Source organism: Cricetulus griseus, assembly GCF_003668045.3.
Source record: "Cricetulus griseus strain 17A/GY chromosome 1 unlocalized genomic scaffold, alternate assembly CriGri-PICRH-1.0 chr1_0, whole genome shotgun sequence".
Taxonomy (NCBI): Eukaryota; Metazoa; Chordata; class Mammalia; order Rodentia; family Cricetidae; genus Cricetulus; species Cricetulus griseus.
In genome coordinates, this window is record NW_023276806.1 from 41,588,852 (window position 1) to 41,613,035 (window position 24,184).

A 24,184-nucleotide genomic window follows, 5' to 3' on the forward strand; every position below is an offset into this window, starting at 1 on the left:
TTGCCTTATACTTCCATGTTACAGTCCATCATTGAAGGAAGGCAGGGCAGGAACTGAAGCAGAGACCGTGGAGGAATGTTGCTTATTGGCTGGCTCCTCAGGTTCATGTTCAGCTCCCTTTCTCATACCTCCCAGGACCACCTTGCCCAGGGTCCAGGATGGCCCCACCCATAGAGTACTGGACTCTCCAACATTGGGCATTTATCAAAAAATGTCCCACAGACTTACCTAGAGGCCAGTCTGATGGAGACATTTTCTCAAATATGGTTTTCTCTTCCCAGATAAATCTAGTTTGTGTCAAGTTGACAAAAATCCTAACAATTACAATACTATTTTATAAACAATAGCCAGTATTTTTATTTATTTATTTTTTGAGACAGGATTCCTCCATATAGTAGCCAACAAGAATTTAACCTCCTGTTCAGAGTACCTATTTCTACTCCCCATCTTTGGTACTGGGGCAAAATCCAACATCTCATGTTGCAGTTATTTGTAAAGTGATTTTGTGTGTGTGATAGCTTAGTGTATAGACAAATAAAAGTGATCTGTTAAATATAAGAAGGCATTTTCCATATGTCATTTTTCTGAAGAATCCTTTGTGTGTAAGTAAATAAAAATTAGAATTAGAAGTTGTCAATAAGCATTTTTTCTAACCATTTAATATTAATGTACAAGTAGTTACATGAGCATGATGTTTGTTATGCTTCTTTCTTCATTAATTTTACTTGTTTTGCAAACCTTCTAGATAATGAAATTTTCCCCAGAAAGTGTTGCAGCCTTTATAGCAGTCCTTGGCATTCTGTCCATTATTGCACAGGTGAGTTTCTGTTAGAATGATTTCATAGAGGGCAGCCCATCCAAAGGAGGCTTCATGCAGTGATGATATATTGGGGGAATCTCCTTGTTTTATAGATGGGGTCTCTGTATGTCATCCTGACTCCTCTGGGCTGGGTCACTATGTAGACCAGGCTAGCCTCTCAAAGATCCTGCTTCTTCTGCCTCCCAAGTGCTAGGATTAAAGGCATGTGCCACCATGCCTGATAAGACACAAGTCTTTGCTCTGTAGGTTTAAAACTTACATTAACATAGCTAGTAATTGATTCCCATTAGTGAATATGTGATGTATAATAAGAATGACAGTTTATTGATTTGTATCAGAGTTTCTTGATCTGTGAAGTCACTCATCAACAAATATCCACTGAGTGTCTCATACATAGTACAGCAGGCACTGTGGATAGAACAGTGGTGTTGATCCCTGCTGATTAAAGTTTATGTTCTAGGGGATGAAACATGATGTAGGTAAACTTTTGGAAACATCAGTTACCATGAAAACTTCAAAGAAAGGGAGAAGTGGTAGAGGAACTTGGGGAAAGGCTTTATTTTTTTAGTATTATTTATTAGGATGGGAATTTGGGTCCTGGTGTACAGGGTGGCATTTGGTCAAGGATATGCAGAATAAGTTATAGAAATAGCTTCAGAAAGAGAATTTTAAGTGGTTGAATGATGGGAATGATGTCCTAAGGCTGAGAGTGCTGGAGTGTGAGTAAGAAAGCAGAGGTCTCTTTGGTACTGCTGGTGTCGATAAGGGAAAGAAGTCTAGCAAGTAAATCCCAGCTTCCAGGAAACCCTTGGGAAGCCCGCAGGTAAACAGTGATTGCTGATATGGAGGGTCTTTTAGTCTTGTTCTCACTGTGAGTCAGCCTTGGTAATTGTACACAGGATATGACCCCAGGAAGGGAGGAGACCTGTGTTTCTGAATTCTGTTTCTGACTTGAATGACTCCTTGTGGCCCTAAGAAAGCACATTTACCTTTTGTTCCTCCTTGCAAGTCTGTAAACAGGCTAGCAATATACAAAGAGAGGTTTTGTTGCTGAGTGGAATGAGCCTAGGGTCTCTTTTTATAACCTTTCAGGAATTAGGATTTATTGGTCCCTCATGACTTCTTAAATTGAGAAACATGAATTCTGTAAATCAACAATTACTAGTTGACTGAGTTGAATAAAGGACTGTGAGGTGCGGCTTTGTAAGCAGGTTTTGGTGGTAGTCGTGATCTATGTTTGGAAAGCCCCAGCTTCCTTTGCCTCACGTTCCAAAGAGTGCATGCCTCTGCCCACAGCTGGTCCTTCAGCCCCCTGCCAACTGTGTATGAGGCCAGCCTCCTGTCTTCTTACCTGAAGCTGCAGGGATCCCCATGGGAGTGAATCTGTTTCTTGGCAGTGCTTTTTCTCTGGGGTGCAGCTATGATGAGAGCTTGTGTTCAGCCCTCTGAACCTGTAAGAACATCGGTTTTCAACCTGCTGTTTGTGATGCCTTTGGGGATCCCATATCAGACATCCTGCACATCAGATATTTACGTTACGGTTCATAACTAGCAAAATTACAGTTAAGAAGTGGCAGTAGAAATAATTTTAGGATTGGGAGTCAGCACAACATGAGGAAGTGTATTGAAGGGTCACAGCACAAGGATGGTTGAGAAGCACTGCTCTGGAGCCTTAAAAGGAAGCAGAACTTTTGAGACCTAAGTGCTGTGTTTGGGGATAGGCTTTAAGCTTTGCATCCTCATTCTTCCCAGAAATTGGATGCCACAGTGTATGCAAAGGGGCATAGTAAAGAAATTACTAAAATAGCTGCTCCGTTGGCATGATGTCTTTAAGAGAGAACGGCCGGAGGCATCTGGAAGAGTCCAGGGCAGAGAAACAGAAACAGACTGGACATGACTAGGGCTAGGGAAGTGTGAATAGCAAAAGATAGCCAGAGACGGAATAGAAAATAGTGGTTGTAAGAAGGATACATAGCTAGGGGTGAGGAGGGAAGGGCCAGAAACCTTATAAGGATACTTGTGAATAGGGAATCAGGGAGCCAAGAGGCCAGCATGAGCTTTGATATGCCACCACAGTATATGTCAACGGTGAACCAACCGTATGTCCCTTCTGCCAGAGGCAAGGGAAATGACTCCTTTTGGCAGATGGAATATTTGCACAAGTGCCTGAAGAATGTCAGCTCTTAATCTAATGACCAGAAATCCTTTTCTAGTGCAGCTTGAATTGAGCCAAGACTGTCATTTCTGGACATGTGGACTGCCTGAGACCTAACACAGAGTCTTGAGTATACTGTAAAGTTTTCTTTTGATTAACTAGTCTGTCTCTGATACATTGTATAAGGAAAGCAGAAATTCTTGCATTCTAGTCCTTCCAGTATATAAGTTGTCTGTAATACTGTCCACTGTACCCCACATATAAGCAAAAGGAAGTGTGTTATGTATTGCCTTAAAAGGAATTAACGTAACAAAAATTTATTAGGGCAAATAAAAATTGACGTTTTTCACATAATTGTTAGACTGAGAAATAGTAACTTCACCCAGATGTTTTTTAGTGAGTTGAACTTGTTCTGGCAACCTGCTGCTCTTGTGGATTGGCTACCAAAGAGTCTAATCCCACAAGGTGGCAGGCTTGGGGACTCTGGCCCTGTATGCTCTTCACTTTTACCAGTCTTTACGAGAGATGAGTCCTCAGGTCCTCTAGGAGCTGGTTATCATGGGTTATCGTCTGTAAATCCTCCTGGGAACCTTTTTGGAGGCAAGGACTCAGTCTATCTCTTACTAGCGTAGAACTCAACTGTAGCCTAGGCTTTTCAAACACAGGTTAGTTCTCCTGACTCAGCCTCAGATTACAGACCCAAGTCACCACACCTAGACATAAAAGCAGTTTTACTTACTTTTTACTGGCATATTTATTACCAAATCTCATAAAATGTTAAATGACTAAATTTTGGCTTAGACTTTGTAATTATTTGATGTGTGAGAAAGTAATGAGTTATTATCGGTACCACATCTACAGACTTATTAGTAGCTCTTTTGTGTGGTTTGTTCAACATTAGTTAGAATGGCAAACTTATTTTTGACGCCTCAATCCGTGCTGAATTTCATTTTGATTTGAAATGGAGGAATATCCATCTGTTCACAAAACCATTTATTAAATGTTTGTTATGTGCCAGGGACAGCTCACAGCACTTTGCTTTATTTCATCCAGTGTTGAATTCTGAAATTGCTGCTGTTAGCTTCACTTGGCAAGAGAAAACCAAAGTAGATCATCCAGGGTCTCAAAGATCATGTTTTTTCAGTCTATGGTCTTAAATAAAAATTTCCCAAATCATACTTATTAAACTCTTATACATTTCATAGAATCTTCATGGTTTCAACAGCAGATTTAGATGAAGTTGTGGTGGTCACGGGGCTGTTGGATAGTACTGAGGTCTGTCTTAGTTACTTTGTATTGCTGTGATAAGATACCATGACCAAACCAACTTACAGAAGAAAGAGTTTAATCTGGGGTTCACAGAGTTGATGACTGTCATGGCAGGGAACATGGCAGCCGGTAGGCAGGCATGATGGTGGAGCAGTAGCTGAGAGCTTACATCTGGTCCACATGCAGGAGGCTGAGTGTGGTTGTGGGCTTTTGAAATCCCAAATCTCACCCCAGTGACAGTATCTCTTACAACAAGGTCATACCTAGTACTTCCCAAACAGTCTACCAACTGGGGACCAACTACTGAAAACAGATAATTGGATGGGGCCATTCTCATCCAAACCACTTGGCCATGAAGCTTCATTCATGCTGTTACATAGTGGTTGGAGTTCTTGGTCAGTATTGGTTCTCATTGCAAGTGTGCTAAGGGGCTAGAAAGCTAGATTCAAGTGTTGTAGCTCTGACTCTGGATAGATGCCTTAGCCTGGAGCACTGAGCTCTGAGCTAGTTGGGGTTGTTGCTGGTGAAAAACCACACTGTGTAAAAAGGTATTTCATCAGAGTGAAAGAAATTATACACCCCCTCCCTTTGTTTTTTCCTATTAAAAACTTTGTGATAAGGCCCAGTAAGATGGCTCAGTGGGTAAAGGTACTTGCCATCAATCCCTGGGACCCTTATGTGGAAGGAAAGGACTAATTCCTGTAAATAAGTAAATGCAATTTTAAGAAAAAACAAACAGAACTGATAATCATATATGTGTGTTTGTCTTCTAGACCATAGTCTTGAGTTTACTCATGAGATCAATTGGAAATAAGAATACCATCTTATTGGGTCTGGGATTTCAAATATTGCAGCTGGCATGGTATGGCTTTGGTTCAGAACCTTGGTAGGTATAAATATTGTAATGTTCATTTTAATTTTTTTGTTTTTTTGAAAATTTCACTGACTTGTATAATGTATTTTGATCACATTAGCCCTTTACTGCCTGACTCCCAATCCTCTCCCAACTCCCCAGCATCTCTCTCCCAACCTCATAGACACTTGTTTGTGGTGTGTGTGAATTTAACCCAGAATCCAGTTAGTACTATCCATGTAAGCATGGCACAATGTTGAGCATGGGCAGCCTACTATAGCCACACCCATATCAAAAAAATTTTTGTTCTGTTTTTTTGTTGTTGTTGTTTTTGAGACATGTTCCTTTTTTTTTCTTCTTTCCTTCTTTCTTTCTAAGCTAAGGCTGCCCAAGCCTTACAAGTGCCTGGACTACAGGTGTGCACAACCGTGCCCAGCCCTGCCCCTTTCTTCCTTCTCAGCTAAGCCGTTGACTTGTGCATAGTACAGTTTCCCACATATACTTATATATCCTAGATTCCTAGATAGGCTGGCTAAATAGTGGCAGTTTTTTTGTTTGTTGTTTCTTACATGAGATTATTAAGTTATTGAATCTGTAAGGTGCATTTAATCAGTGTTACCAGGAAATAGCACAGGATTCTGTGGCAACAAAGACAGCTTTATATCTGTTTTCTTCTAGTTGGGGAAGGGGATGAGATGACTAATATTCCTCACTGGCAGGTTGAGATGAGAGTGAGCACAGTCCACTTACTTCCATGCTGGCTTCATGACCAAGCTCAGCTTATCTTGCAGGCTAGTGTCCTGCAGGCTGGTGTTGATGGTTGGGTTGGACTGACCACCTCTTTGGGCTTGGGTATTATTATTAAACACTAAGAATGTGTTTTAGTGGGTGATGTTTTCAAGTCTAGCCTTTGCAGAGGTACAAATGTGAAATATTTCTTTCCATCAAGAAGCCAGGAACTCCAGCTTACTTACCCTTTATACTTTTGAGATTTATATTTGGTCAGTTATCTTTGTTTGTTTGTTTGTTTGTTTGTTTGTTTGTTTTTTCGAGGCAGGGTTTCTCTGTAGCTTTGGAGCCTATCCTGGAACTCGCTTTGTAGACCAGGCTGGCCTCAAATTCACAGAGATCCACCTGCCTCTGCCTTCTGAATGCTGTGATTAAAGGCGTGCGCCACCACCGCCTCAGTCAGTGATCTTTAAACTGAAACACAAATCCATGGGAACTTTGAGTGATTGCTGGCTTCAATGTTTAAATATACTTGATGTTTCTTATTAATTTTATGTATAATCCTCAACATAGCCTCTCAACTTCCCACAGAATGTTCCACGTACATCAACTTGACAATCTAATTTTACAACAAAATGCCACACTGTCTTTGTGAACAAGTGGTTACTGTTTCCAGAGTACACAGGGTCATACCTTTACATAACTTGACAAGAGCCAATTAGAGTAACAGAGAAAGCACACTTCTCTTTTCTGTACCACAGCCATTGTACAGTCAGGATGACTTGGTTTGATTTGTCAGGTAAAATGGTGAGCAGCATTAATTTTTGTTTTACTGCTTTGATTACAGGATGATGTGGGCTGCTGGGGCAGTCGCAGCCATGTCTAGCATTACCTTTCCAGCTGTTAGTGCCCTTGTTTCACGAACTGCTGATGCTGATCAACAGGGTGAGTTGATAGGAACTCCAAAGTAGTCTTCCAAGTTTGCTGCCTGTGCTAAAGCATCATCTGAGATACTAATTTCTGCCCCTTTTCAATATTGAATGTTTGGCTATTAGTGGTATTTGCATCATTGTGACAAAATAACTGACAGAAACAGCTTAAAGGATTTATATTGGTTATAGAGTTTTTTTGTTTAATGGTTTACTTTTAATGTGCATTGATTGGTGTTTTGCCTACATGTATGTCTGTGTGATGTCGCATAACCTGGAACTAGAGTTATAGACAGTTGTGAGCTGTGTGTGGGTGTCAGGAATTGAACCCTGGACCTTTGGAAGAGCAGTCAGTGCTTTTATGTGGAGTTTTTAAAGGGTTCAGTTCATGGTTGCTTGGCCTCATGGTTTGTGAGTCCAGCAGGGGCATGTTGTAGAAGCTACTCACAAAGAGTAGATACCAAGAGCCAGGGACAAGATATATTTCCAAGAACTTATGCCTGTGTTTCTGGTTCTAGGGCATCTGCAATAGGGACTGAGATTCTACACTTGAGCCTGTGAGGGACAGTGCATATTCATGACCTGATTTGCTAATGAAGTTTCACTGTCATTTTGTTATTGTGATAGGTCCCTTAGGGTTGGTTCATTGTAACCCTTTAAAATGCTGTAGCTTCAGTTATCTATAGATACAAGACATGAGTAAACATGAAAGGGTTCTGTGGTAGGACCATTTAGTTGTTAGCATGGAAAAGGGGTCCTATATCTGGCTCTAAGAGAAAAGAGGGTAGAACAGTAAAAAGTAAATCACTTAGTAAATGATCACTTAGGAAGGAAAGACCTGTGGTAAAAACAAGTTGCATTTTTATTTAGCAAGACGATGCTAAAGAAATTGAAGTCAAACTCAGTATATATTTGATGGCTTCTCGGTAGTTTTTTAACTTACCATTAGAGTAAGTTGCTAGTACTGGTAACAATCTCAATTTAGATTTAACGTTTGCAGTTTTTCCGAGTAGGAAAAAGGATAATGTGCTACATGATTTCTTTAAACACGTAGGTGTTGTTCAAGGAATGATAACAGGAATCCGAGGATTGTGCAATGGTCTGGGACCAGCCCTTTATGGGTTCATTTTCTACATATTCCATGTGGAACTTAAAGAACTGCCAATCACAGGTTCAGACCTGGGGACAAACACAAGCCCTCAGCACCACTTTGAACAGGTAATTCTTAATTTGCATGTTAAAATGTTCTATTTCTTTGGCTGGACTAAAGGATGGGTTTGAAAACAAAAGCTTAAATGTAAAACTTCTGGTTATTTTGAGACAGAGCCTCACTGTAGTCCCAGCCAGGCTGAACTCATTGTGTGGCCCTTGTTGATCCTTCTGCCTCAGCCTTCTGAATACCAAGAGTACGAATGAGCCATGGTGCCCATCTGAAGTTCTTAATTTACTTTTAGTTGAACTGAAACCCCAAATAGATTCAGATTATAGCCCTGCTATAGAGTGCTTGCCTAGCATGTACAGGCCCTAGATTCAGCCCCACATTGTTAAAATAATCTTTAAAGTTTAAGAGACTAGTCTTCTGAGTACCTCCTTGCAAAATTGTCTGTGGTCACTTTTTCCTCTAAGAATGAAAAATCACTTAAAAGCTTGCTTTGTCAGTTTGTATGTAGTGACATGTTATCCATTTCTCATTCCACACTGCTGCCTTTCTTCTGACTTCCTTAGTGTCACAGTTGTCACCCATCTCTCTAGGCAGAGTCGGTTATGCAGACGTTTGTTGATGTGCTTGCTTTATTTCCCTTATAACTGAAATTCCCAACGCCAAACCACATGAACCATTGAACCAATACAAACAGCTCTTCGGTTTCCTTGATTTAGCAAGAGTTTCCTCCAGCCAAGCTTATTTCCAAATTAAAAGGAAAAAAAAAAAAAAAAAGAAGTTGTGGGTCACATACAACAAAAACTGACAGTTCAGGGCTTTGTGTCAGGATGAATGTTATTTGGGGTTCAAATAAAAACCTGTTTACCTGTTTTAATTTTTATGGTTGGCAATATTGTGTTTCTGAAACAAATTGAAAAAAGGTATTGATTCTATGGTGTTATATGTATAGCTTTGCTTACTCTGAGGTACTTGTCTTCCTCTGGGAATAGCAGATTGAGTGGAGGTGCACAAGAGGTGCACAAAACACTGGTTTTCAGGTTCTGTGCTAAAAGCAGTACAGTTGGTCAAGTTACTTTGTCAGGTTTTGTGTGCAGGACTTTACAGTAAGAATTTATAACTGTTGATTTAATAAGACACTGGTTTAGAAAAAAATCTGAGCACCAGGTGGTAGTCACACAAGAGGATCTATGTGAGTTGCAGGCCACCAGGACAGCCAGAGCTGTTACACAGAGAAGCCTTGTCTTAAAAAAAAAACAAACTGAGGAAACAGTTGCTAAACAATTCTTGGGGAGGGAGAGGAAGTACCTGTGCAAAAACCCTAACTATTGTTTCTTCCTCAGAATTCCATCATCCCTGGTCCCCCCTTCCTCTTTGGAGCCTGTTCAGTACTGCTGGCTCTGCTCGTTGCCTTGTTTATTCCGGAACATACTAATTTAAGTTTAAGGTCCAGCAGTTGGAGAAAGCACTGTGGTGGTCACAGCCATCCTCACAGTACACAAGCACCAGGAGAGGCCAAAGAACCTTTACTCCAGGACACAAATGTGTGATGATCGAAATCAGGAAGACTTTTCTATCAGCACCCAGGTCTTAGTTTTCACCTATAGTTCTGGATGTACATTCCATTTCCATCTACAATGTACTTTTAAGATTGTCTTAAGAAATATCTGCATGAACTCCGTGGGAACTAAAGAAAGAACTGGACAGTTTTCCAAAGATGTTACAATTTCTTTCTAAAAGAAACCTTTTGTTTATTAGCACCAATCTCTTGCCACTAAACTGTTTTATTATACATCTTTAATTAAAGGCTATATATGTAACTCTGCTGTTAGCACGTGTCTGCTACCATTTCCTTAAGGTGTTGAGCTTTTACCTCTGTGCTGACTCAGTGACACAGTGGGTAATATGGTTGTGGACCTGTTCACTTTAACATTGTAAAAGCCTGAGTCAGATTTTAATATTGTAAAATCTTGGGTCAAATAATTCAAAGCCTTAACGCAGATGCACTAGGATAAAGAAATGGTAAAGAATTGTTTGAATTTAAAGCAACAAAAACTTGTGAAAATTGTAGAAAACCAGAATCATGTTCCAAGCCTGTTTGCCATAATTTTATTTAAAACATTATTCACTACTGTTTTGAAGTATGGAAATATCAGCCACTTAGAATTTAAATTGGGGTGGTCAGAGCCTAAAGATCCATGTTCTGCTTCTTATACCACTATTCTTTTGATGTTTCCATAATCATAAGGACCTCAACACTTGAATACATAATCTAAAAATTATATAGTAAAGCTGGTAGCCTTGAAAATGTCAATGTGATATCTCTATGTAGATAAATATATATAGTGGCCTTTCAGGACTGTCACAGTAACACTTTATTTACAGAGCTAATGTTTGTCCTAAATTTTCAGGACCCTAGAAGAGAGCTTTATACAATTACTGATGTGAATTTCTCTAAAGTGTATATTTTTGTGTCCAGTTATATTATTTAAAAAAGTGTTACTTTGTAAAAATTGTACATAAAGTATTGTATAGTTTACACTGTTTTCATCTTGTGTGTGGTTACTGCCTAATGCTTTTTAAACTTGGAGCATTCACTATGATTAAATAAGGTCTCAAAATGTAAATATTCTGTTAATAAAATTAAATATTTTAATGATTTTTTTCTTTTTAAAAAAGTCTTGATCTGTGAGTCCCTATAAGGCCTGTTTGGGCTTTATTTGGTACCATAACAATTTTTACAGAAACAAGTCTTGGCCTTAGATTACCTCTGCAATCCATTTGTTTACCCTCACCTCACCCCCAAAAAAAAGTGCCATTTGCAAACCAACTAGAAACACTTGATTTCCTAAGCACAGACGATGCAAGGCAGTCTTTTATTTTCTAAACATGCTTCTGGAATATAAAACTCTTTAGTTTGTACTTTACTAAGAGAGGTCACAGTTTTAAAAATAGCATTAACAGCAACATTTATTAACACATGTACAGTTATACACCACAAGACAATTTCAAACAAAAGTGGAAGAGGTAGACCAAGAAATTGGTGCAGCCTGTGTACACTGACAGTTAGCACAGAGACACTTGTATAGCCGCTGTGAAAAATGTACTATCCTATCTTAGAAATGTGTGTTTATAAATAGTAAGGGTGGGGGTATCTTTTCTAAAAAGCTATATATGTTATATATCCCTTCCAAAGCCTGCCACAGCCCCATATGTATATTACACAGTATTTACAACAGTCCCACATTGCCAAGAGACTTCTTTCCAGAATTAAGTGCTCTGTAACAATATTCTTAACCATCACTGGACTTGTAATTACACCCCTTGTCAAAGCAAGCTGGCAGCTACCAGCATCTTAAAAATGAGATTAAAGATCCCTGTCTTCTGTGGCCCTAGTAAAGTTGACACATCACTACCTTGAAGTTGTAGGAATGTTTTGCCTGATGATTAATATACCATGTGCATGCCTAATACACTCAGAGACCAGAGGAGAGCAACAGATGATAACAGTTGTGAGCTGCCAGGTGGGTGCTGGGAATAGAACCCAGGTCTTCTGGAAGAACAGCTATCAACTACTGAACTATTTCTTTTTAAAATTATCACATAATTGTTAGCATTTTACAAGATTTGGGGTCTTATGAGGATTTTAATTTCCTTTGGGTAGTTGTCAACAGAAAACAAAATGGGACCCTTAAGTTTAGGAAATTTTGTGTTTTGTATGTCTGTTCATACATGGGTATTTATTTGCATACGAGTGCGGTGTATACTGAGGACAGTGGATTATCAGGCTATTTTAACATCTATCCAGCCTCAATGGTGAAGTTTTTGGGTTGTTTTTGTTTTTGTTTTTTTGGAAACTAATTTCCAAGTAATAGAAAGGAAGTTGTAAATTCCAATCGTTAATTTTTCTTCTTAACACTGAATGTAATTTTTAATTCTATAAAAATACCATGAATACTCATGATGCCATTACACTGAAGGTTTTTTTGTGCTCTAAGCTCAGCCCAGATGACTAAAGCACTTTAGCCACGTAAACACAATGTCCAAATTATCTTTATATAAAAATTATTTCATAGATCAAATGTTTCAGGGAAAATAATTTACTCACTATGAATAAATACTTAATTCATATCAGCAATTTAAAGTGCTTAAGAGCGTCACTGGGTAGATCAACCAAACTCCAGGGTGGAGTCCATAGCCAGGTTTTGGTTTGGTATTTTTTGATTTACTGGTTTTTCGTTTTTTTTTTTTCTTTTTGCGGGAGAAAGAATTTGAAATTAGGTAGGTAGAGATGTGTAGACCATCTGGGAGGAGACAGGAAGGGAAAGAATTAAGTCCAAATATATTGTATAAGTCAGGCATGGTGGTGGTACACACCTTTAGTCCCAGCACTGGGAGACAGAGGCAGGCGGATCTCCTGAATTCAAGGCCAGCCTGGTCTACAGAGTGAGTTCCAGGACAGCGAGGGATACATTAAAAAAAAAAAAAAAAAAAAAAAAAAAAAACCCTGTCTTAAAAAACAAAAATAAACAAAATCCCCGTCTCAAAAAACCAGTATATATAAAAAAAGAAAAACAAAAAACCAAGCAAAAGACTTCAGTGTAAAGATCAATAATCATAGGCGGAAGCTATTTCTCCCAATTCTCAGGTGGCAAAATGAGAATTGTTTTACTAATAAGTGTGATAATATGATCACAAGCATTTTTCAGCATGTTACTATTCCCTTACAGGGTGGATTTTTCATTAGGGTGTTTCTCATTTATACCAACTGGTTAAGAATCTGATAAAATTCAGTGATATTTTTTGAAACATTCTGTTTACAGAATAAAAAATACCATTTACTCAGAATCTGACAATCTTCTATGTTTGTAAATGGCAGTACTATTACAAAGGATCCAAATGACCTAACAGGAATGAGGAAAATTGGTTTTGTTATTAGTGGATTGTTAAGCCGATTGAATCTCTAAACTGTCAGTAATAAATGAAAGGTGCTGCATTAACTATTTGGTAACTGCCCAGGGAAATATGCTGAAGATGAAGAGGGGAGAATTGTGGGTTTGGAAGATGTCTGTAGTGCTCCCAGCATGCCATCTTTCTGATGGTCTGCAAAAGAGGACAAAACACACAACCTGTTACTACTTCAGTCTTAGACACATCTAATGATTAAACTACACCATCCCAGTACAGGCGTCTCCTCACCTGAGGTACTAAATAGATTCTGGCTGAGCCCACGTAAAGGAATGCTATCTTCTCTTTTCTTCAAGTATTTGGATTCCAGGCCTAAATTTTCACTACTGAAAAAAAAAAAAAAGTTATCTTTAAATCTTAAATTTCATTTTATTGTTCATTTTCTATGAATGTGTATGGAATGTCCCTAGTGGACAAATTCAAAATGCTCTAAAATACCATAGTACAAAAATTTTTTGGCCACCCACATGATGCCACAAGTTGTCAACAATGTTGACCCCATTTGATGGATGGCTCCAGTGAAACAGATACACCAAAAACAAGAAAAGCCCAAGTACATAATATACCTGCAGGCTGTGTATAGGAGAAACCTTAGTCTTTCCTTTTAGGCTTAGGTCCCATCCTAAGATAATTTATGCAAATATTCCAAAATTCTAAAGCTTCAAAAGTCTGAAGTATCACTGGTCTCAAATGTTTTGAATAAAGGACACTTAACCTGTGTACTCTTTACTTTGTTTAAATAAATAAAAAATGTGTATAATACATTCCTTCTAAAAAAGGATTAAGCTTTATGCTAAGAAGTGGGATAAGGACCATACGAGAAATGAAAATTCTGTAAGTACCATAGATTACCATGGCAAACACACAGAGGAGGGAGATGAGAAAATACAAGAGAAACCAGCAATCTAAAAAATCCTGTGCATGTATGTTTATTTTTATGTGTATGGGTGTTTTGCCTGCATTTTTATGTCTCTGCACGTGTCCAATGCCTTTGGAGGCCAGAAAAAGGCTTCAGATCTCCCTTGAAGTTAGTTACAAAGGGTTGTGGGCAGCCAGGTGTCTGTGGGAATGAAACCCAAGTCCTCTGGAAGAACACCACTGAACCATGGCTGTTACCATCTCTTTCTGAGACAAGGTCTTGGCTTTTGCACTCACAGAGATCTGCCCATCTCTGCCACTTGAATAGCGGAATTAAAGGCATTTGCCACTATGCCTAGCTTTAAAAGGGATTTCTATGTACATATCCACATATTTACAAGAACAATCTTATAAGAAAACCTTTTACATACATCTAAGGGTATCCTATAATTTAAAACCATACACAAGAGAAATGGCTTTTTCATAGCAAAGAGTAATTCACTGAGTACTTACTTTTCCTTATCAGATGAACAAGGCCTGCTAATAGCTGTTCCTGGCTGTGCATCTAGCAATGTGCTTGGTTTTGTAAGCTGCAAGTTAAACTGAACCTGTGGAGAGAACATAGTTCATGAACTCAGAACTGACGCATTTCCATGCTGAGCTAAGTGGTTAGGTTTTACTTCTTGATAAATTCAGATAATAAAAATAAAGGTTCTGCCTATATTTTACAGCGCAAACACATTCTTTTGATCTGTGAAAAGAACCTGACTTACCCTCACACAAAAGCTCACATGACACAAGTGAGATGAGGAATACAAGTGATTCTCCCAACGGGTTCTTTAACGTCAACACTAGTGCATTCCGGTCAATTACAGAACTGAAACTACCCAAGGTTTGATTGGCCTGGCTCCCATGTGCTGGAAGGATCAAGAGTTTGAAGACAGCTTGGGCTACATAGCAAGGCTCTCTCAAAACAACAACAAAACAATTTATCACAACAATAGTTGTACATTGTGTATTCTGAAAAACCAAGCCTTTTAAAGGGCTTTCAAAGACTGCTACACTTTGAATGCTAAGTTAAGGTATTTGATTTTAAATTTTAAAATAACCAAAAATAATACAAAAAAAAAAAACCCAAGCAATACCAAGGAATAAAAATTAAGTACAAAACTACAATGAAACTTGAAAGCACTGAAGAAAGAAAACATGAAAGTATTAAACAATATAGTTAAGATATTCATTCTACTCAAATTCATTGACAAACTCAACAAATTTCCCATCAAAATCCCAAAGACGTTCTCTTCCAAGAAACAGAAAATAAAAACCCTAAAATGTATACAGAAGCACAAAAGACCCAGCAGAGGGTGAAATCTGAGCCAAGAGCAGAGCTGGAGACATCAGTCCACTTGATCCCAAGGCACATGACAGAGCCACAGTAACCAAAACAGCATCATACTGGCACAAGAGAAGACACACACACTGATGAAACACAAGGCAGAACCCAGAGACTAACCCATGGAGCTATAGTCAACTCATTCTTGCAAAGGTGCCAAAGACATACATTAGAGAAAGGATAGCCTTGTCAGGAAAGGGTGCTGGGCAATGTGGATATCTAACTTGCCAAAGACTGAACTTCCCCTCTTGCCTTATATAAAAACCACTCAAAATGCATGAAAAGTCCTTAATGCAAGACCAGCAACTCTGGAACTACTAAAGGGAAAACACTTTAAGACAGTGGACAGGCAATAATTTCTGGACAGAACCACAAGAGCATGGAATGGGAAAGAAAAGCAAAACTTGACAAATGGAACTACAAAAATTTTCTCCAGGCAAAAGAAACAAACAGAATGGGAGAGAATACCTGCTATCACATATCCAGTAGAACTCATGCCCAGAATTAACAAACCAAAAAAATTCAACAAAACAAGGAATCTAATTTAAAATATACAAGCGATTAAATAGATACTTTTCCAAAGAAATAAAAATAGCCAATATGGAAAAACTGCTTAATGATTTAAGCATCAGAGTTACAATGAAGTAACTTCTTGCCTCAGACAGAACGGCAATTATCAAAATAAAAACAAATTAGCCTGGTGAGGATTTGGAAAAAAGGAATTCATACCCTGCTAGCGAAGATGTAAATGAACAAAGTTACTGTAAAGATCAACGCAGATGCTCTTCAAAACACTACACATGGATTTACTATGAATTTATTTCACTCTTGGGTCTACACCCAAAGGATTAAAACCAGAATACAAAAGAGATAAATGGATACCCATGTTCACCGCATCACAACAGCTAACAGAGAATCAGCCTAGGTGCCCATTAAAATATAGGAAGAAAATATGGTGTGTGTAATACTACAGACACATATACCAACACACACTAACACCAACAGTCTTCAAAATCAAGAGAGAAGAGAAGATGCAAATACAGTAAACAAATAGGAACAGGATAAACCTTGAGATCATACACAATGACACTAAAACTGTCTAAAACAGTGGTAGCGTGTGGGCACAGCACATGTAAGAAACAAGCTGTGATTCTTAGCACCAAATACACACTACAATACATGCACAATCTGACTCCAACCAGTGAAGCAAAGGGGTTCTGCTCACAGGTCACAGAATGGTCAATGGCTGTTGCATGTTTGGTACAGATACAAATGGCACAGTAATCCTATATAAACAGCTGACACAGAAAACAGCCTATAGAAACAATCAGACCTTGAAACTTCAATTGAGTTAAGAATCTTTTTTTTTAATGATTCCCTTTATTTTTGTGTGTATTGGCATTTTGATTGCATGTACATCTATGTGAGAATGTCAGATCCCCTGGCACTGGACTCATACGACAATTGTGAATCACTATGTGGGTGCTGGAAACTGAACCAGAAGTAGCCAATGCTCTTAACCTCTAAGTCATCTCTCCAGCCCAAGTAAGAATCTTTTTTAAGTCTTCACAGAGCTGAAGAGATGGCTCAGCGGTTAAGAGCACTGGCTGCTCTTCCAGAGGTCCTGAGTTCAATTCCCAGCAACCACATGGTGGCTCACAACCATCTGTAATGAGATCTGGTACCCTTTTCTGGCCTGCAGAACACTTTTACAGGATAAATAAATAAATCTTAAAAATAAATGAAATAAAATTAAAAAAAGTCTCTTCACTGGACGTTGGGAGCCCATTCCATGTGGAAAGGGTATGGGGTGGGGAACTGGTGGGGGTGGGGGAGGAGGGAAGGGAGAAGGAGCTGGGATTGACACGTGAAGTAGGCTTGTTTCTAATTTAAATAAAAATTTTTTAAAAAGTCTCTTCACCATTTGAACAAACTATCCAGAATATAATCCTCTACTTAACAAAGGACCGGGAAAATCTAAGTAACATGCTCTCTTGAAAAGAGAACCTCAAAGACACAAACATTGGATTGCAGGAACATGCTTTAATAGCCCCACTGTAACCATGCTTTAAGCAGGACACTCATGTAACAAATGCGAAATAAATAAATAAATAAATAAATGGGAAAACAAAAAACAAAAAACAGAGGGGCTGGGAGGTGGTGGCACACACCTTTAATCCCAGCACTCAGGAGGCAGAGGCAGGCAGATCAGGACAGGCTCAAAAGATACACAGAAAAACCCTGTTTCAGAGGGGGAAAAAAGTAGGGCTTGAGGGTATATAACTTGGTGATAGACCACCTGCCTGGTGAATAAAAAAAGAAACAAGAAAAGGAAAGGGCAGGGAATGACTGCTCCAGGTATGGTGGAGGAGAAAGTTTATTGTAGATATTCGGGAGAGCATAGCCAGAGGCAGGGACATTTGGGAGAGTCCAGAGCGGATGTGACCAGACTGAGCTAGGCCATGTGGGGAGAAGGGGAGGAGAAGGGAGAGAGGAGATAGAATGGAGGAGAGAGGGGAACCAAGTGCAGCAGCCAGGAGGCCAAAGGTCCAAAAGGGAAGGGGCAGGTAACCAAAATGTCTGGATTATATAGGGTGACCCTCTGGGGGAAGGGCAGCTCAGTCCCTGGGCTGGAGAGTTCAGGGTAGAGGGCTGGACATGCCAGCCATACTCTGTAACAGGCAGGGACTGAGGGACGCTGGGAGAACCTGGTGGCCAGGTCCAGCTTTGAGATGTTAAATAGGCACCAGAGCTGTTTGTCCAGGGTTTGAAACTTAACACCTGGCAAGCACAAAGCTCTAGATTCTGTCCTTGGCCATAACAGAAGGGGAAGAAAAAAAAAAAAAAAACAAGGATTTTAAAACTGAAAAAAACAACATACAAAAAAAAAAAAAAAACCAATGGATAGTTTAGTCTAGAGTCAAATGGAGCCAACAAAGAAAATAAGAAATCTTAGCAGGGCATGGTGGTAAATGTAGATCTAATGTTAGCATTTGAGAAGCTGAGGTTAGGAGGGTAGATTTAAGGCTAGTGTGAGTATAGAGCGAGACCCTAGCTATAAACATCAAGAACTAAGGCTGAGAATGTAGCTCAATGGCAAAGTGCTTGCCTAGCAGGCAAACTAGCCATACACATAAAACAAAATGACTTTTTTCTGTTAAATTTTAAAGTTCCATGACTCAAAAGGCCATCAACAATATAGGTGGCACATACCTGCAATCCCAGCCCTCAGGAGGACTAAGGACGTTATGAGAAACATGAGTTCAAGGATAGCCTGGGCTACATAGATCTTAAATATGAGACTGCTGGTAATATACTGTGAGTGCTTTTGGGAAAGTCTGCCAGATGTTTTTGTTGATTTGTTTGTTTTTTTAAATACAAGCCCTCTGTAGCCCTGACTGTCTAGAACTTGCTATGTAGACCAGGCTGGCTTCAAACTCACAGAGCTCTGACTGCCACTGCCTGCTGAGTGCAGGGAATAAAGATATGTACCACAATGCCGGCCCAAGCTGGCTTTGAGCTTTCTGCTTCAGCCTCTGGGTTACAGGCATTTGATGCCATGCCCATCCAGATCCTATTTTCTTTTTTAGTTTTTCAAGACAGTGTTTCTCTGTATAGCCCTAGCCAGGTGGTGGTGGCGGGGGCACATGCCTTTAATCGCAGCACTCAGGAGGTAGAGGCAGGAAGATCTCTGTAAGTACGAGGACCACCTGGTCTACAGAATGAGTTCCAGGACAGGCTCCAAAAAGGGGGCTGGAGAGACAACTCAGCGGTTAAGAGCACTGGCTGCTCTTCAAGAGAACCTGGGGTTCAAGTCCCAGCACCCACACAGCACCTCAGAACCGTCTATAACTCCAGCTCCAGGTGATTGGACACCTTCACATGAATGCACAGAAAATAAAGTTAAATAAATTTACAAAAAGAAACTGGATAGAAAAAATCATTGCTAATAAATCAAGGGTGAGAGGATTGCTATTTATATACCACTTGCAACAATGTCACCAAAACTATATTTTAGAATTTGCTGGCTATAAGCCCTATAGACATATAAATTCTGATAATAGGAAAATTGAATATACTAGTAGTATAAATTTATCACTCTTTCTTCAGCTTGTTGACTTGGTAAAACAATGAATATAAATGGAGTGGTGAATAGAAGTAAGATTCCATAAACTGATATCTAGTGTACCAGGCTTTTTCTTTTTTGGCTAACCAGCTCCCAAATCAGGACACGGAGCCTTGTTAGTTTTGAATGCTCAGCCTTAGCTTATGCTTGTTTCTGGCTAGCTTTTTTCCTTTAGTTAAAATTAACCTGTTTTAGAATGGAGATACCATAATAGAGGGAGACATTTTAGGTTTACAGAGAAATCAGGCACTAGGGAAATGTCTGGAGATCTACAAAGATGACACCAGCTAACAATCTAAGCAACAGAGGAGAGGCTACCTTAAATGCCCTCCCTGGATAATGAGATTGATGACTGCCTTATATGCCACCCGATAGCCCCCAACCAGCAGATGGTGGAAGCAGAAGCAGACACCAACAACTAATCACTAAACTGAACTGGAATCCAGATGCAGAGAAGGAATAGTGAAGAGCAAAGGGGTCCAGACCAGGCTGGTGAAACCCACAGAAACAGCTGACCTGAACATCGGGAAACTCTTGCTCCCCAGAATGATAGCTGGAATACCAGCATGGGACTGATCCAGACCCCAGGAACATGGATTTCACTGAGGAAATCTCAGAAATCTACAGGACCTCCTGTAGTAGTTCAGTACTTATCCCTAGCATAGGTGTGGACTGTGAGACCCCAATCCACATAGAGGGATACTCCCTGAGCCAAGACACACCGAGGTGAGCCTAGGCCCTATCCCAAAGGATACGATAGACTCTGATGACACCCTATGGAAGGCCTCACCATCCAGGGGGAGCAGAAAGGATAGGTAGAGTTTTAATGGTGGTAGGGGAGAACAGGAGGGAGAAGGGAACTGGGATTGTCATGTAAAACAATCTTATTTCTAATTCAAATTTTTAAAAAATCTGCCAAAAAAAAAAATTTAACCTTTTTTTTTTTTTTTTTTTTTTTTTAAATTTTTTTGCCTCAGGGCTTTTTACCTTTTCTTTCTGTATGTTCTACTCTGTCTAGCTGGCTGGTGGCTGCCTGGCTGGCCCTAGGCGTTACTCTCCCTTTCTCTCCTCCTAGATTTCTCCTCCTACTTATTCTCTCTGCTTGCCAGCCCCACCTATCCCTCTCCTGCCTAACTAATGGCCGTTTAGCTTTTTTATTAGCCCAATCAGGTATCTTAGGCCGGCAAGGTGAAACAAATGCAACCCATCTTTACAGCCTTAAAAAATGCAGCACAAACAAGTGTAACACACCTTTACATAGTTAAACTAATATTCTGCAGCACAAACAAATGCCTAGTTAAAGAAATAGTCCACGGGCTAGAGAGATGGCTCAGTGGTTAAGAGCACTGACTGCTCTTCCAGAGGACCCAGGTTCAATTCCCAGCACCCACATGGTAGCTCACAACTGTCTGTAACTCCCGTTCCAGGGGGACCTGACACCCTTACACAAACATATGTGCAGACAAACCACCAATGGAAATGAACTAAAATAAACAATTTTTTTTAAAAAAAAAGAAATATTCTACAACAATCTAGGCTTTACAAACTGCAGTGATTGCACAAACACTTTGTGCTTCTATTTCCTTTAAGCACATACTAGATGTTCAGTATTCATCTAACACATTGGCTAGCAGGCAGCAGCTGACCAAACAAACGCCCTTTTAAAAAAGCACAAAATACTTATACGCCAATAAGTTTCTGTAATTTCTCAAAACAGTTTGTTTGGCTACCTTTGGTGCGGAGATTGGATGGCTGGTGTTTTTGGCAGATACGACATGGGGAAAAGCATTCTGAAATGCAAACGCAGAGGAGGCAGGATACCCAATTCCACAGCTTGGGTAATTTAGTCTATTATCAACCTAAAAACCAAAATAAAAAATGATTGGAGATGAGAAATATTTCTAAATAATAATCTGAAGTATTTGCTGCCCTAGAAGGCAAAGTGTCTGCTAGTAATTATTACTAGTTAGTAACAATATCTCATTTCTCTAGCAATATCTATTTTCTCTAGAAGACACCACAAAGTGTAGCTTTTTAATAATCAGAGACTGGAGCTTCTTTGGTCCACCTAGAGGGCCTTCTAGACTAGTTATGGCAAGTATGGGCCAAAGCAACTATCAGATTTGCCTTTGAGTGGGATTAAAACAAAGACTGCTGAAGCACCTTCTTTATAAAACGACTGCCGAGGCACCTTCTTTATCCAGTCCTACTGAGAGAGAAGGTATAAGAATGAGGAGTCATCCACAGTCCATTCAGAGATAAAATAATTTTGTCAGACTGAATAAAGACAAGTTGAAAAAGGTGCTCTGTCCTAATTTTAATACCATGGCACCATCATTAACAAATGTTATGAGAAGAAAGTTGCTTAAAAGAAGCCATTTGAAATGTCTCTAACACCAGTGTCTGGTCTATAAACGCCTTCACACAGTTATTTAACAGCACAGCTGTTTCTAAGTTTATAACTCAGCCCTAGCCATTTCTTTTCGTACCCCTTTCCAACTGAGCAGCAATCTTTTCCAAGCTTTCCACAATGTAGTAGTTTATCAGAGTAGATTAAAAATTCAATTAGACACCTAAATTTAACAATCAGTGGCAATCCCTCCTAGCCAGCAACATCCCTCTGGTGCCCAGCTGGGATTACTGCTCCATGATGGGGCCTGCAAACTATGAGGGACCACAGGAGTCTCAGCAAGTGGTAAAGGGACTTACTGAATTTAGCAATGTCAGGGAATTTGAGGGAAAGATTAAAGAAAGTGGGACTTTACCATGGATTGTTTACAAGCTGCTAGGGAGTAGACATAAAGTGGCTGAGTCTCTAATTATATCTTACTGATGATTAAGGTAGGGAAGTGTATTAAGTGGTTAGAGAAGCCACAACTACAAACATCAACCAGGACGGAAGGCTGTCTGGCCCTTTCTGTAGCCTAGCAGACTTGTGTTCAGATATGATTGAAGAGTGCTCTTGTTTTTGTGTCAATTCATCACGAGACCACATCTGATGATGGCATTCTGTGTAATTGTTATGTTCAAGAGGGAGTGTGGGTCTTTTAACTGTAATAAGCAAGTGCTATCCCTCCCAGTCTTGCCACCTCCTAATACCAGGCCACCACCTTGCTCTGAAGAGCTGCCTTTCTTCTCCCTTCCATCCTGTGAGGAAAAAGGTAGACATGTCTTTCAGGATGCTCAGACAGTAAGACCAACTAATCTATGTTAATAAAACTGCCTCCCCACTTTGCTTGCTGACCAAATCAGTGCAGGTTTTTCTCCACAGTAGTTCCAAGCTTGAGTTCAAACCTGAATTTTCTGTTTGAAGTTTTCTAAACAATCTTTCTCTGTGTGTGTTCATATATATATTTTTAAGTTTCAAAATAATGACTTCTTTAGAAAAAGGCTTATCAAGTGTGCCCTTCACACATATAAGTATACATACACAGCCAACATATTCACAAACACACAGAGGCATGAAAAGTGTCCTGGAAATACAGCCTCTTGGTTAAGATCATGTGTGTCGAACCCGCACCTCCTACTAAAAATAACTGTTGGACTCTAGTAACATCACTCACACCTCATCTTAATTCTTACCACATTCAGGCCAGGAGAAATCCCACTTCTGATGGTGTTGCTACTAGAATGTGCAGGTGGAGTGGTAGAGGTTCCCAATGTGTCTTGCTTTCTTACCAGCTGGTTTTCATTTAGTTCTTTGTTTAGCCAAGTGATTACTTAAGCAGGAGAATAAAAAGCAGAACAGAATATTATTTTAGTTTTTTTTTAATAATTTAACATAATTAAATGGATAATTAGTACTTTTCTCCCTTTGGGTTTTTTCCGAACAGGTTTCACTGTAGCCAGACAGGCCCACAGTTAATGCACTTCCTGTCTCAGTCTCTCAAAGGCTCAGATTGTAAGTAAGTTGATGTGCAAGACCACATCAACTATAAATAGTTATTGCAATACTCAGTTTCTACACCTGATTTACAGCAGCCACACAATAGAAGCTTGGATATAATGTTTGGAGTAAAGATGCTTCTTTTAGCAACTGCCACATGAGACTTAGTACTCTGTTGCTTTCCAGAGCATATACTTCTACAACTCAAAATATGCCAGTTTTTGCTTCTAAAACAGTATCTTTCAGATGCTTAAAGTTCATAATTCTATGTCTCATGCCTAGTTCTTAGAACTGAGAAAATAATCAATGAAAGTTTGCCAGGCATGGTATCACATACCTAAATTTAATCCCAGCATTCAGGAGGCAAGGAACAGGCAGAGCTACACAGCAAGACCATCTCCAAAACAAACAAAATAACAACAAAAAGAGCAAGCTTAAAGCAGAAATTATTTGTATATTGCACTATTTTCATTTACCTGCATTTTCACTAATTCAAATAAAAATTTCACATTAACAATAAAGCCATAAGCCTCATTTACATAAAAATGTAACATTACTTACATTTTTCATTATTTTTTAAAAGTTGTTTACTTTCTTCAAGTTTCTGAACGGTAGTTTCTAACTGCTCTTGTAATTTGCATACCTGAAATATGCCAATCATCTCAAGTCAATAAAAGTTGAAGACAAAAGAACTGTATTATACTATTAAATAACTGATTACCACTAAAACCACAAAATGAAGCTGGGCAGTGGTGTCGCACACCTTTAATCCCAGCACTCAGGAGGATCTCTGTGTGTTCAAGACCAGCCTGGTGTGCAGAGCAAGTTCCAGAACAGTCAGGACTATACAGAGAAACACTATCTCAAAAAAACAAAAAGCAACAACAAAAAAGCTCACTAAATAAAAACTTAACTATGTAATGAAATATTTAAATCTTTAAAAGGAGCACACCTACACAATTACCAATCCATTCTGTTCATTTTGGAGTACTGCTAACTAAATTTGCAAACTAAAATGGGTTATTAATGTCTACCTAAT

The 24,184-nt window shown here is 39.3% G+C and overlaps 2 protein-coding genes across 3 annotated transcripts in view; one reads left to right on the plus strand and one right to left on the minus strand.

Moving 5' to 3' along the window:
• The window catches only part of Mfsd14a (major facilitator superfamily domain containing 14A), a 33,150-nt gene extending 22,576 nt beyond the window's left edge, over nucleotides 1–10,574 (plus strand). Inside the window, exons 8-12 of the mRNA XM_027395591.2 lie at nucleotides 746–817; nucleotides 5,018–5,130; nucleotides 6,674–6,771; nucleotides 7,810–7,973; nucleotides 9,258–10,574. Coding sequence (XP_027251392.1) covers nucleotides 746–817; nucleotides 5,018–5,130; nucleotides 6,674–6,771; nucleotides 7,810–7,973; nucleotides 9,258–9,464 — 654 coding nt within the window. The 3' untranslated portion in view covers nucleotides 9,465–10,574. The remainder of the gene's footprint in view (nucleotides 1–745; nucleotides 818–5,017; nucleotides 5,131–6,673; nucleotides 6,772–7,809; nucleotides 7,974–9,257) is intronic.
• Nucleotides 10,575–12,393: 1,819 nt separating this feature from the next.
• Sass6 (SAS-6 centriolar assembly protein) overlaps nucleotides 12,394–24,184 on the minus strand; it is a 35,726-nt gene continuing 23,935 nt past the window's right edge. For both annotated transcript variants that reach the window (XM_035451728.1, XM_027395587.2), the window contains 6 exons: nucleotides 23,707–23,788; nucleotides 22,842–22,978; nucleotides 20,990–21,118; nucleotides 14,254–14,348; nucleotides 13,114–13,208; nucleotides 12,394–13,017 (listed from right to left, as the gene is read on the minus strand). In XM_035451728.1, coding sequence (XP_035307619.1) covers nucleotides 12,911–13,017; nucleotides 13,114–13,208; nucleotides 14,254–14,348; nucleotides 20,990–21,118; nucleotides 22,842–22,978; nucleotides 23,707–23,788 — 645 coding nt within the window. In that variant the 3' untranslated portion in view covers nucleotides 12,394–12,910. The remainder of the gene's footprint in view (nucleotides 13,018–13,113; nucleotides 13,209–14,253; nucleotides 14,349–20,989; nucleotides 21,119–22,841; nucleotides 22,979–23,706; nucleotides 23,789–24,184) is intronic.